Source organism: Scylla paramamosain, chromosome 29, assembly GCF_035594125.1.
Source record: "Scylla paramamosain isolate STU-SP2022 chromosome 29, ASM3559412v1, whole genome shotgun sequence".
Lineage (NCBI taxonomy): Eukaryota > Metazoa > Arthropoda > Malacostraca > Decapoda > Portunidae > Scylla > Scylla paramamosain.
Genome location: NC_087179.1, coordinates 14,269,447 through 14,281,879, shown reverse-complemented (window position 1 = coordinate 14,281,879; position 12,433 = coordinate 14,269,447). Strand labels below are relative to the sequence as shown.

Here is a 12,433-nt window from a genome sequence, read left to right as displayed (position 1 = left end):
AAATGCTGTAGGGAGGAGAGGGAAAGGACACTGGGGAGGATGGGGAGGCATGGGTGGGGAGGAGACCAATGCATCAAAGAAGGGAGGAAGAGGGAGTATGGCATGGCTGAGAGGGGAATGACCGGCGAGTGAAGGAGATGGAGGGGATGAGGAGATGGGAGACAGACGGGACTGCTTATCTGGAAGAATCTGGATAGGTCTGGAAGGATATGGAAAGGAATGGAAAGGTTTGGAATGGCTTGGATAGGTCAGGAAAGATATGGAATTGTCTGGAAAGATTTGGGAAGGTCTGGAAAGATATGGGAAGATCTAGAAGGGTCTGAAAAGGTTTGGAAAGGTCTGGAAGGATGTGGAAAGGCTTGGGAAGGTCTGGAAGGACAGCGAAAGGTTTGAGTGTGGGAAGGTCTGGAGGTGTTTGAAAAGGTCTGAGAAGGTCTGGGAAGATATGCAAGGTGTGGAAAGATCTGAAAAAGTCTGCGAGTGTATGGTAGGGTCTAGGAGGGTCAAGAAGGGTCTGAAAAAGTTTGGCAAGCTGTGTAAAGGTCCTGAAAAGTTTTGGTAAGGGATGGAAAGGTCTGACAGGGCCTGAAATCATACGGAAATATTTGAAATGTTCTGAAATGGTCTGGAAAGATCTGGTGTGTTCTGAAGGGATACTGAAGGATGTATTAAGGTTTTCAGTGCTTCGACAGGTATATGAAAAATGGAAGGCCGTAGTGAATAAGAGGATGACTGGCGTGAGTAGGAGGAGGAGGAGGAGGAGGAGGAGGAGGAGGAGGAGGAGGAGGAGGAGGAGGAGGAGGAGGAGCAGCAAGGGGAGAGGCAGTACATACTCTTGACACACTTTTCGCGGCATCGACAAGAGCGTAACTTAGCAATAGAGTACTTTGAGTGTGCCGGCGTGGCGTACGTAAGCGCGCCGCCGGATCTAGGCCAGCCATTCTAGTCTCCCATCGCGACCCTGTGTAGTGACCAAGCACCCGAACGCACGTCTCTCATCAAACCTGGCGCATCACCACCACCTCACCGCCAACCAAAAGTTAAATGAGTGTTTATTTCGATTATTACTTGTCCAAAACGCGAGTACAAGAAGAGACATTCAGTGAAGTAGATAACTATTTTTTTTTTACGAGTGGAGGCAGGTCAAGGTCACACAAATTGGAAAAAAGTAAAAGGCTTCTTAATCACCACGACTAAAAAAAAAAAAGAAAAGAAAAGAGAGACAATGTTAAACTACAAGGTACGATGATATATTTTCCAGTGAATCGCAAGTTTTAGGTGTTTACCAAGCAACAGAAAATACTTCTGTAGTAACCCAAGAAACACCAAGAACAGATGAAACGAAACACGAGCAAAAAAAGAAAGAATACGAGACGAGAATGGAAGAAGGAAGAAATAATTTAGGGGAGCAAAAGCATCGTGCAACATAGAAGCACCACAAACCTAGGGCATCACGGCAGCGGAACTTTTTATAGGTAGTGGAGTGCTACTGAGAGGCAAAGATGACAACAGCCGTGGCGAGTCTGCTTCACAACCCCGAGCTGGATGTGTTCAGGTGGGTGGAGGGAGGCAGTAGTGAAAGGAAGGGTTCAGTGGCACATCATTGACTCAGATAAAGGATTAGATCTTGTTTATTGATGGATTTATTTGTTTACCTACTTATTATTTTAGGCTAGATCTTGTTTGATTGGTGTGTGTGTGTGTGTATATATATATATATATATATATATATATATATATATATATATATATATATATATATATATATATATATATATATATATATATATATATATATATATATATATATACTCGTATATATAGCAAACCCAGTGTCAAAGAAAACGGTAGTCAGTGAAAGCCTAACTAAATCAATCAAGCGCACCACTTCGGATGGAATACTACAGAAAAACAGAACTTAGTGTACTCTTAAGTTAGGAAGCTCATACAGAGTTGGTGCCACTGAACGATAACTTTAAACAATACGGAGAACTTCACGCAAAAAAGAACGTAAGTAAATAAAAATAAATAAAGAAGTTAATGAAAAAGATCAATAAATAAATAAACAAATGGTTATGCCACGGAATTTTCTCTTACAGCTGTGCGTAAAAACATGATAATCAATTAGTTATTATTATTATTATTATTATTATTATTATTATTATTATTTGTGGAGTTGTAGGGTGAATGGCGAATATGGAAGAGTCAAGCATATCATTAGAAGCGTTGAAAGCATGGTCTCTGCGCTCAACTCTTGGGAAGGAGGAGAAATATAACACAGGTAATCACCACCACCGCCACCACCACCATCCTCTATAATCTCAACCTTCTACACTCATCCCCGTCCGCTCCTCGTCTCTCCCAAGTCACACAAGCAAAACTCCTCCTCTCACCCTCCATCAACGGCAATTCCTTCCCCATTGATCACAGACTTCTCTCCCCCACAGTCGTTACGGGACCACCTACAACTTACGGCCGCAGACGACCTACCCCTCGGACTACAGCCAGGTCGGGGCGAATTACGACCTCAGCAACTACCCTGCTGAGTACGCCGCCGCCGCTGGTACTGGCGCCACCCTCGGCCAGCAGCAGAATCCCGACCCTTACACGTGAGTCAGAGGGAGAACATGTAGGCCGATCAAACGTTCCCTTCGCAAGTCAGTGTATTGAAACAGCAACAACGTAAAATACTTGGGGGTGGATAGTGGCAGGAAAGATGCTCATAGGGTCATAGGAGAATACCTGGAACTTTCAAGCAGGGATGTGCAGCGTAGATATGTAAGGCAGTCAACTGCTCCCTTGGCAAGTCAGTGTATTGAAACAGCAACGTAAAACATTCGTGGGTAAATACTGGCGGGTAAAGGTGCCGAATACATGTAACTTTTCTCTAAGTATTGCCTGGTGTAAGAGTATAAAATTAACGTGACAAGTTTACGTGACAATAGGATTCGATTCACGTGGCAAGTCCTGAAATTTCCCTGCATTAGTGTTATTTTCAGCGCAGTAAAACTGGGATATCAAGAGAGAGTTATAGGAAAAACTGTAACTACTCCTTTAAAAGAATGGTTATGGACTGGATACTAGAACAGGAACTATAGGTGAGATCAACTGCTTTATTTCCTCCTATACTGATACATAAAATTTGCCAAGTCAATCACTTTTACCTAGTTATTATGATAAGGCTCCTTGGAGAGAAGAAGGCTTCACTTCATTACCAATTACTATTACTACCTAACAGTTATGGCCCTTACCTGTAACCAAACAGAGAAGGGGAGCCGAGAACACCTGGTAACAAAACCACCTTTCTTATTGCACCAGAACTGGCTTTGGGCAGGACAACACTTACTACAACAACACTAACTACGACCAGGCCTACGACTACCCGGACCAGGACTACGGCCAAGCGGATCCCACCAACGAGGCTTCGAATCCCTACAACGAGGCCTCATACCTCTACAACGACTCAGATCCATACAACGAAGCTTCAAGCCCTTACAACGAGGCTTCGAATCCCTACAACAAAACTTCAGACCCGTATAACGAAGCCTCGGGTCAATATGCTTACGAGGACGGTCAAGAGGCCTATGATGATCCCGCCGCTGGTGACCTGACCTATGATCCGCTGTACACTTACGAGCGACCGGTAGCCTATCAACAGGGCGCCAACCTATACACTGGGGGAGAGTTCCAGGGCACTACCGAGGTCAAATCAGCATACCGAGCTTACGACAGCTACAGGAAGCCCACGGTAAGTTAGGTTAAGTTAGGTTAGGTTAGGTGACGTTAGGTAAGTTTAGGTTAGGTTACTGGATTAGATGACGTTAGGTTAGGTCAAGTTACGTTAGGTTACATTATGTTAAGTTATGTTACTTTGGGTTAGATTAAGTTAGGTTAGTTTGTTTGTTGTGCTGAGTTAGGTTATGTTAGCTTTTAAGTCAGGTTAGTTTACATTAGGTTAGGTTACGTTACGTTAGGTTAAAATGGGTTACGTTAGGTTAGGTGACGTTAGTTTACGTAAAGGTAGGTTTGGTTAGGTTACGTAACGTTAGGTTAGGTTAGGTTATGTTAGTTAAGCTTGGGCTTGAAAAATTATGGGCGTGAGAAGAGAAGTAAGCATGAAAACTTTTATTATTTTTCATTGCCTTTAACCTTAAGTGCTATATTCATTTCAATTTCTCGGTTCCACTTCCTCAGTTTCCTTATGCTATATGTTCCATTATTCTCTAACTAATTATGTATATTAGCATGTGTATCTTTTTTCTTACATTGTGTGGTGCTATATTAAACTGGAAACCGTTGAAATACCCCCAAGTAATTAATCTCTCACTCTGTTCTCCCTCCTTCACTATACCAACTGTGACTAAACTTTATATTCCCTCACATCACATAAACCACGCAGACCAAACACGCAAGGACTCTAGATAAGCCTACGATACTAATTATCTCTTACACTCTCCTCATTTCTACACTACAAAACTATAAAATATGACCTTAAGCCATGTATTTCTCTTGACATATCCTGCTCCCTCAGACTGGCCGCCGAAAGCAGGACCAACTTCACCCGGAAGGCGGAGTAGCAGGCGACACCGAGCACCGGACACAGTACCAAGGCTACACCGCCCCTCGCCCTCTCGCTTACCGGCAGGGCGCCAATCTTGCTCCGGGGGGCAAGTTCGAGGAAGGGACAGAATACAGGCAGCAATACCCGGAGAAGAAGAGCAACAAGAGAGCCGCGAGGAAGTACTCGGACAACTTAAAGCTCGAGGGAGACCTTGCCCAGGAGACAGAACACCAAAGACAACACCAACCACACCAAACCCAACGTCCTGTCCTTCAGAGGCAAGGCGCTAACCTCAAGACAGAAGGCTCTTTCTCTCAAGACACAGAGTACCGCCAGCAGTACCCACAGAAGCAGTCCGACAAGCGTGAGGCAAAGAGGTATTCGGACAACCTAAAGAGTGAAGGAGACTTTAGTGAGGTGACAGAGACTCGTGAAAAACACAAACCTTACCAAGCCAAACGCACCGCGCCGCTAAAACAAGGCTCTCATCTCACAACAGAAGGAAATTTCTCCAAAGACACAGAGTACACACAACAATTTCCACAAAAACGTTCGGATAAACCCACTGCCAAAAGACACTCGGATAACTTAAAGCCACAGGGAGAGTTTGGCGAAACAACCGAAACTCAGGACAAACACAAACCATTTCAGGCGACAAAACGCACATCCAAGAAGCAAGGGGCGTACCTGTCACCTGGAGGCAGCTTCTCTAAAGACACAGAATACACTCAGCAGTTCCCAAAGAAGAACCCAGAGAGACGTGAAGCGAAGAGATACACAGATAACCTGAAAACAGAAGGTGACTTAGAGGAGAAAGAGACAGAAACTGCCGCTAAACACAAGCCTTTCAGAGCCAAAAAACAATCTCCAAAGAAACCTGACACCAACCTTTCAGTACAAGGTAACTTTGCTGATGCTACAGAGTACAAGCAGCAGTTCCCAAAGAAGGACCCAGAGAGACGTGAAGCGAAGAGATACACAGACAACCTAAGAACAGAAGGTGACTTAGGAGAGAAAGAGACAGAAACTGCCGCTAAACACAAGCCTTTCAGAGCCAAAAAACAATCTCCAAAGAAACCTGACACCAACCTTTCAGTACAAGGTAACTTTGCTGATGCCACAGAATACAAGCAGCAGTTCCCTAAGAAGGCGCCAGATAAACGCTCCCCAAAAAGGTACTCTGATAACTTGAAGCAGGAGGGAGACTTTGAGGAAGGAACTGAAACAAAAGAAAAGCACCGCCCTTTTAAGGTCGCCAAACGGTCACCCCTCCGCCTGGAGGCGACACTCGCACAGGAGGGAACCATTTCTACAGAAACAGAGTACCACAAGCAGTTTGATTCCAAAAGAAGTGATAGAGTCCCAGCAAAACGCTACAGTGATAATCTAAAGCAAGAAGGTCACTTTGGCGACGAGACGGAGTACAACGACAAACATAAGAAACTAGACGTCCATCGGCGCCCTCAGCTCCGGAAGCACATCTCGAACCTTTCCACTGGGGGAGACTTTTCCAAGGACACAGAGTACCGACTGCAGTTCCCACAGAAAGCCTCAGACAGACAGAAACCCAAGAAGTACCTTGATAACCTGCGTCCAGAGGGAGGCGAGCTAACCAAAGCTACTGAATACGGGAGAACATTTGGGGCGAGGACTGTGGAGAAGCGCGGCTCCAGGAAGCCCCTTGACGTTCCCACGCAAGATTCTTTAAAGGAACAATCCATTCAGCCTGAGAGAAAACATGACAGACACGAGACTACCGGGAATTCTGAGGAAGTGGCTGGGAACATTGAGCCATACCAACCTACCGATCCTTCCAAGCCAGAGAGGAGGCGTGCGGGAGGACCTTTGAAGAGTGAAGGAAAGCCTACAGGACACACAGAGTACAAGTCTATGTACCAGCGTCTGGAGGGACAAAACCGTCGCTCATACCGTGCCCCAGATAACCTCAAGACAGACGGAATCTTTGGGGATAGAACTGAAATTAAGGACCAATACCGCCACTTTACTGTAGAAAGACCAGCTATCCAGCGCCAGAGGACAAGCTTGAGACAAGAGGGGAAGTTTGGTCAGTCAACTGAATTCAAGGATAAATTCCGGGCACTGGATGTAACGCGGCCAATCATCAAGAGGATGGCACCAAACCTGAAACCTGAAGGAAACTTTGGCGAGGTCACTGAAGCTCACGACAAGTACAAAGACCTTGGCACGCACCGCAACATTGCTCCCAAACACGGTTCCAATATCCGAACAGAAGGACACTTCGGGGAGAAGTCTGAAATCAAGGACAAGTACCGACAGTTTGAGACACACAGAAAAATAGCACCAAGACACGGTGCCAGCCTGAAGCCCGAAGGTGACTTTGGAGAAACTTCGGAGCTTCGAGACAAATATAGAGCATTGGACCCTCAGAGGAACATAGCAAAGCGACACACTGCCAACATTAAACCTGAAGGGAACTTTGGGGAAATATCAGAGCTCCATGACAAATATAAGCCCTTGGACACACACAGGAACATCGCCAAGCCCATCAAGGACAAAATCGTGATAGAAGGAGAGTTTGGGGAGATGTCTGAGGTCCATGACAAATTCAAACCAATGGAAACGAAGAGAAACATCGCTAAGAAACATTCAGCGAATCTCAAGCCAGAGGGGGATTTCGGTGAAACCTCTGAGCTCCACGATAAGTACAAAGCTGTGGAGCCTAAGAGGAACATTGCAAAACGACACTCTGCCAATATCAAGCCTGAGGGAGAGTTTGGAGAGAAGTCTGAGCTACACGACAAGTACCGAGCCCTCGAACCTAAGAGGAACATTGCCAAAAAACATTCAGCTAATCTGAAACCCGAGGGAGACTTTGGGGAAACGTCTGAGCTTCATGACCAATACAAGCCTCTAGAGACTCAGCGTAACATTGCAAAGAGACATTCGGCAAATCTAAAACCAGAGGGAGACTTTGGAGAAACTTCTGAGGTACATGACAAATTCAAAGCCCTTGAAACAAAGAGAAACATTGCCAAGAGACATCCGGCAAACCTAAAGCCAGAGGGCGAGTTCGGTGAAACATCAGAGTTACATGATCAATATAAAGTTTTGGAGAGTCAACGCAACATAGCCAAGAGACATTCGGCCAACCTGAAGCCCGAAGGAGAATTTGGCGAGACATCTGAGTTGCATGACCAATACAAACCTCTTGAGACACACAGGAACATTGCTAAGAGGCACTCAGCAAACCTGAAGCCGGAAGGAGAGTTTGGCGAGACGTCTGAGCTACACGACAAGTACCGAGCTGTCGAACCTAAGAGAAACATCGCAAAGAAGCACTCTGCCAATCTCAAGCCAGAGGGAGACTTCGGTGAAACTTCTGAGCTTCATGACCAATACAAACCTTTGGAGACTCAACGAAACATTGCAAAGAGACATTCTGCAAATCTGAAGTCTGAGGGCGAGTTCGGTGAAACGTCTGAGGTTCATGCCCAATACAAGGCCTTGGAGAGTCAACGAAACATTGCCAAGAGACACTCAGCCAATATAAAACCTGAGGGGGACTTCGGGGAAATCTCAGAGCTTCATGACAAATACCGGGCAGTCGAGCCTAAGCGGAACATTGCCAAGAAACATTCGGCCAATCTAAAGCCAGAAGGAGACTTTGGGGAAACCTCTGAGCTTCATGACAATTTCAAGGCTCTAGACACCCAAAGGAACATTGCCAAACCGATCAAAGACAAATTACAGCCCGAAGGAGAGTTTGGGGAGACCTCAGAACTCCATGACAAGTTTAAACCTTTGGAAACCCAGCGAAACATTGCCAAGAGACACTCTGCCAACCTGAAGCCAGAGGGAGAGTTTGGTGAGACATCAGAGCTGCACGACAAGTATCGGGCCATGGAACCTAAAAGAAACATTGCCAAAAAACATTCAGCCAACATCAAACTAGAGGGGCACTTTGGTGAAACATCTGAATTACACGACAAATACCGAGCCGTGGAGCCCAAGCGAAACATTGCCAAGAAACACTCAGCCAATCTGAAACCTGAAGGAGAGTTTGGAGAAACTTCTGAGCTCCACGACCAATATAAGCCTCTGGAGAGCCAACGAAACATAGCCAAGAGACACTCCGCCAACCTGAAGCCTGAGGGAGACTTTGGCGAGACGTCAGAGCTTCATGACCAATACAAACCTCTTGAGACTCACAGGAACATTGCCAAGAGACACTCGGCAAACCTCAAGCCAGAAGGTGACTTTGGCGAGACCTCTGAGCTAAAAGACAAGTACCGAAACCTTGAACCTAAGAGGAACATTGCCAAGAAACACTCAGCAAACATCAAACCAGAGGGACACTTTGGAGAAACATCAGAGCTACACGACAAGTACCGAACCGTCGAGCCAAAGAGAAATATTGCCAAGAGACACCCGGCAAACTTGAAGCCCGAGGGAGATTTTGGAGAAACGTCTGAGTTGCATGACCAATACAAGCCTCTAGAGACACACAGGAATATTGCAAAGAGGCACTCCGCGAACATCAAACCTGAGGGAGACTTTGGTGAGACTTCAGAGTTAAAAGATAAGTACCGAACATTAGAACCTAAGAGGAACATCGCCAAGAAACACTCGGCTAACATCAAGCCTGAGGGACAGTTTGGCGAAAAGACAGAAATCCAAGACAGCTACAGGAGCTTGGAAACACAGCGGAACATAGCCAAGCGCCACAGTGCCCAGCTCAAGCCAGAGGGTGTGTTCAATGGGACGACAGAACTCAAAGACAAATACAAAGGTTTTGAATCCCAAAGAAACATTGCCAAGCGCCACGAGGCCAATCTGAGATCAGAGGGTGAGTTTGGCGAGACTTCAGAACTCCACGACAAGTACAGAGGCTTTGAATCGCAAAGAAACATCGCCAAGCGCCATTCGCCATACCTGAGGCCCGAGGGAGATTTCGGGGAAGTGTCTGAAGTGCATGACAGATACCGAGGGCACGATACGAGGCGTCCGAAGTTGGAGCGCGTGGACAACGACCATTTATGGAACGACGGTCCCAGATATGTAGTGGAAGGCAAGTCGGAAACAATGTCCAAGTTCACTGACTACCCTGGGGTGAAGAGTGACGACCTGAGAGTGCCTCCCCGTTACGAACACAACGTCCCCACGGTGACTGTCGCCTGAGGACGTCGCGCAGGGTATCCCAGAGGCCCTGCGTCACTCCCCACGTTAATAGAACGTTTATAGTCACTGTACCATATCGTGACTCCATAATCTCATCTTGTGCCTCAACCTTGGCCTCAGCGAGTCTCCAGTGAGGCAGGCCTCAGGAGACAGCCTGCATGAGGTAGGAACGCAGGCACCTGTCACGGTACATCTCCACTACATTTAAAATAATTTTCGTCCATCATCCCCGACATCGTGCCACCTCCACATCCACTTCATCACAATCATACCAACACTAGCAACGGTCGTAGTACATTCACCAATTCACCAGAAGACTTTTATAAACGTTACCTATTCGCGCGAGGTAGTTGTTCATGACGAAGCCTTAACTGATGCTGGATAATTTTGACTCCATGTGCACCTTTCTTTTCACATCACAATACTGCGTTAATAGTTGCGCCATTTCATAGAGACAGATCACGAGTAGCAATGAATCTAAAAATGACAATCAATTCACTATCCACTATATGTTACATCATCATAGTTCCAGCGTACAAAACACCAGTGAGTCTAGATTAGCTAGTTACAAATAGTTTAAGAATAGATCATATCTCTAAGGCCTCGCAGCTATTACTTTTAGCTTTAGTCGATCAATAAGTTTCCATTTGTTTGATGCCTTTCATAAATTAACCTTAACATATTGTGATCAGACTGAATCGTTGACAAGGCTGATATTTGTGTGTACAGAAAAACATCAACTGGAAACTGTTTTCTTGTCCAATAAAGGTTGTATAACCGGTGCCTTACGGGCCGCCTACTTAAACATCTACAAAACAGCCCTGGAGCTATTGTTTGCTGAAAGGAGCTGACCCTAAGTTTATGTACCGTTAAATACTTCTGATTCTTTATATATATATATATATATATATATATATATATATATATATATATATATATATATATATATATATATATATATATATATATATATATATATATATATATTTCTGCTTCCCATTGGCAATTTACCCTTTAAGTTTATGAACTTAATTTCTTACAGATCAATATATCAACTTGTTTCAGTTTCCCTTAACAGTATCTTCCTTCCATCAGCCGCTAACACGAGACTTAACAATACACTCTCAAAATGTTGCCGTGCACGCTCTAAAACAGCAGAGCAAGAGGGTGAAAAAAACAAGACATGATTTCTAAACACACACACACTACCTTTAATTATAACCTACAACGGCTCGTAAAACATTAATAACAGTACTTACAACTTTACTGCAATGACTGGCAATTTACCATGATAAGAGGACAGCAGTGATTTGTTATTTCCCTGTTTACGACCCTAACTATCTAAATGTCATCCACACACGAACCTTGTGTCACTATCTGTGGATAGTGCCAACCAAGGGGAGACAGTGCTGTGGTGCCTCTGGAGGGTGACACCATTACAACAGTGACTACGTAATGTGTGTACACCTGTAAGCTCGCCACACACACACCAAATCACATGTTTACCTACAAACTTGTTTGTCTATTAATCTATTGTTCTCCCTACTAACCTAAACTTACCTAAACTCCTCTCACTCAAATCGCAATGTTTACCTATGTTCCTCTTTGGTTATTAATTGACTGTTCTTCCTACTGACCTAACCTTACCTAACCTACCTCTCCCTTAGATCACAATGTTTACCTACACACCCGTTTGTTTATTGACCGCTCCTTCTGCTTACCCAATAAGATCACAATAAATTTACTAGTCATGTATACGTACTACCTGCCTGATTACTGATTGTTTCCTCCTGTCTTGTACTCTTATAATCTGGGTTAGGTTCACCTGTTTACCTGATTATCTTTTGTTTATCTATCCGACGTGAAAGACGGAAATAGGTCAGCGTATGCTCCAGGTGACAATGTGACTTGTTTCGTTCATGTTTATATCACAAGACTTACTTTCGTTACTGAGCTTAGGGAGAACTGAGAAAATTATAAAAACAGTACCGATATTTCGTAGTAAACTGTGTCTTTGTTGCGTCTTTGTGTTGATATTTCCTTCATGCCACGTTTTCCTATGTATGTATGTAACACTGGGGATAGTTGATGATGGGGATAGTTGATGATATTCACCACTTTCTTCTTTAATTGTATGTGTGTGTGTGTGTGTGTGTGTGTGTGTGTGTGTGTGTGTGTGTGTGTGTGTGTGTGTGTGTGCGTCATAAACACTAGATAAAACACTGGGCAAAGGTAGAGGGAGTCAAGATGTACTAATAAAAACAGCTTACACGTTAATAGTGAATTTCTTAACCTGTATCGCTGTCTGTCACTGCTATTTCCTTGACCTGCTAATCTCAATAAATAAATAACCAAATGAAATAAGAATAAAAAAGTACACATATAAATTAAGTTGTGTGCCGTAGATTTCTCTCTCGTTTATATATATCACGTAGTTACATGGACAAAGAAAAATGCTGCTGCTGCTGCTACTTACTACTACTACTACTACTACTACTACTACTACTAATAATAATAATAATAATAATAATAATAACAAATTCGTTCAAACATTTGGATTATTTATCTTAAGCACTTTTCCTCCTGTAGTATATAAAAAGAATGGTCTGTAAATTAACCACATAATTTTCTAACAGTTACTTAACGTTTATATAACAATCTAACTACCACGAAACAAGCCTCTAACTGCCACTAGCAATCTAACTGCCACGA

The 12,433-nt window shown here is 44.2% G+C and overlaps 1 protein-coding gene across 1 annotated transcript; it reads left to right on the top strand.

Annotated features, from left to right (window-relative positions):
* Positions 1 to 1,502: 1,502 nt before the first annotated feature.
* Positions 1,503 to 10,593, top strand: LOC135115668 (uncharacterized). The gene is made up of 4 exons (XM_064032589.1): positions 1,503 to 1,555; positions 2,448 to 2,609; positions 3,319 to 3,748; positions 4,532 to 10,593. Exons 1-4 carry the CDS (start codon positions 1,503 to 1,505, stop codon positions 9,719 to 9,721), a joined length of 5,835 nt encoding a protein of 1,944 aa, XP_063888659.1. The 3' UTR covers positions 9,722 to 10,593.
* Positions 10,594 to 12,433: the final 1,840 nt, after the last annotated feature.

Coding starts and splice junctions, on each gene's coding strand:
- LOC135115668 (XM_064032589.1), top strand. CDS start 1,503: ATGACAACAGCCGTGGCGAGTCTGCTTCACAACCCCGAGCTGGATGTG. Junction 2,610..3,318: donor CAGAATCCCGACCCTTACAC/GTGAGTCAGAGG, acceptor TTATTGCACCAG/AACTGGCTTTGGGCAGGACA. Junction 3,749..4,531: donor ACAGCTACAGGAAGCCCACG/GTAAGTTAGGTT, acceptor CTGCTCCCTCAG/ACTGGCCGCCGAAAGCAGGA.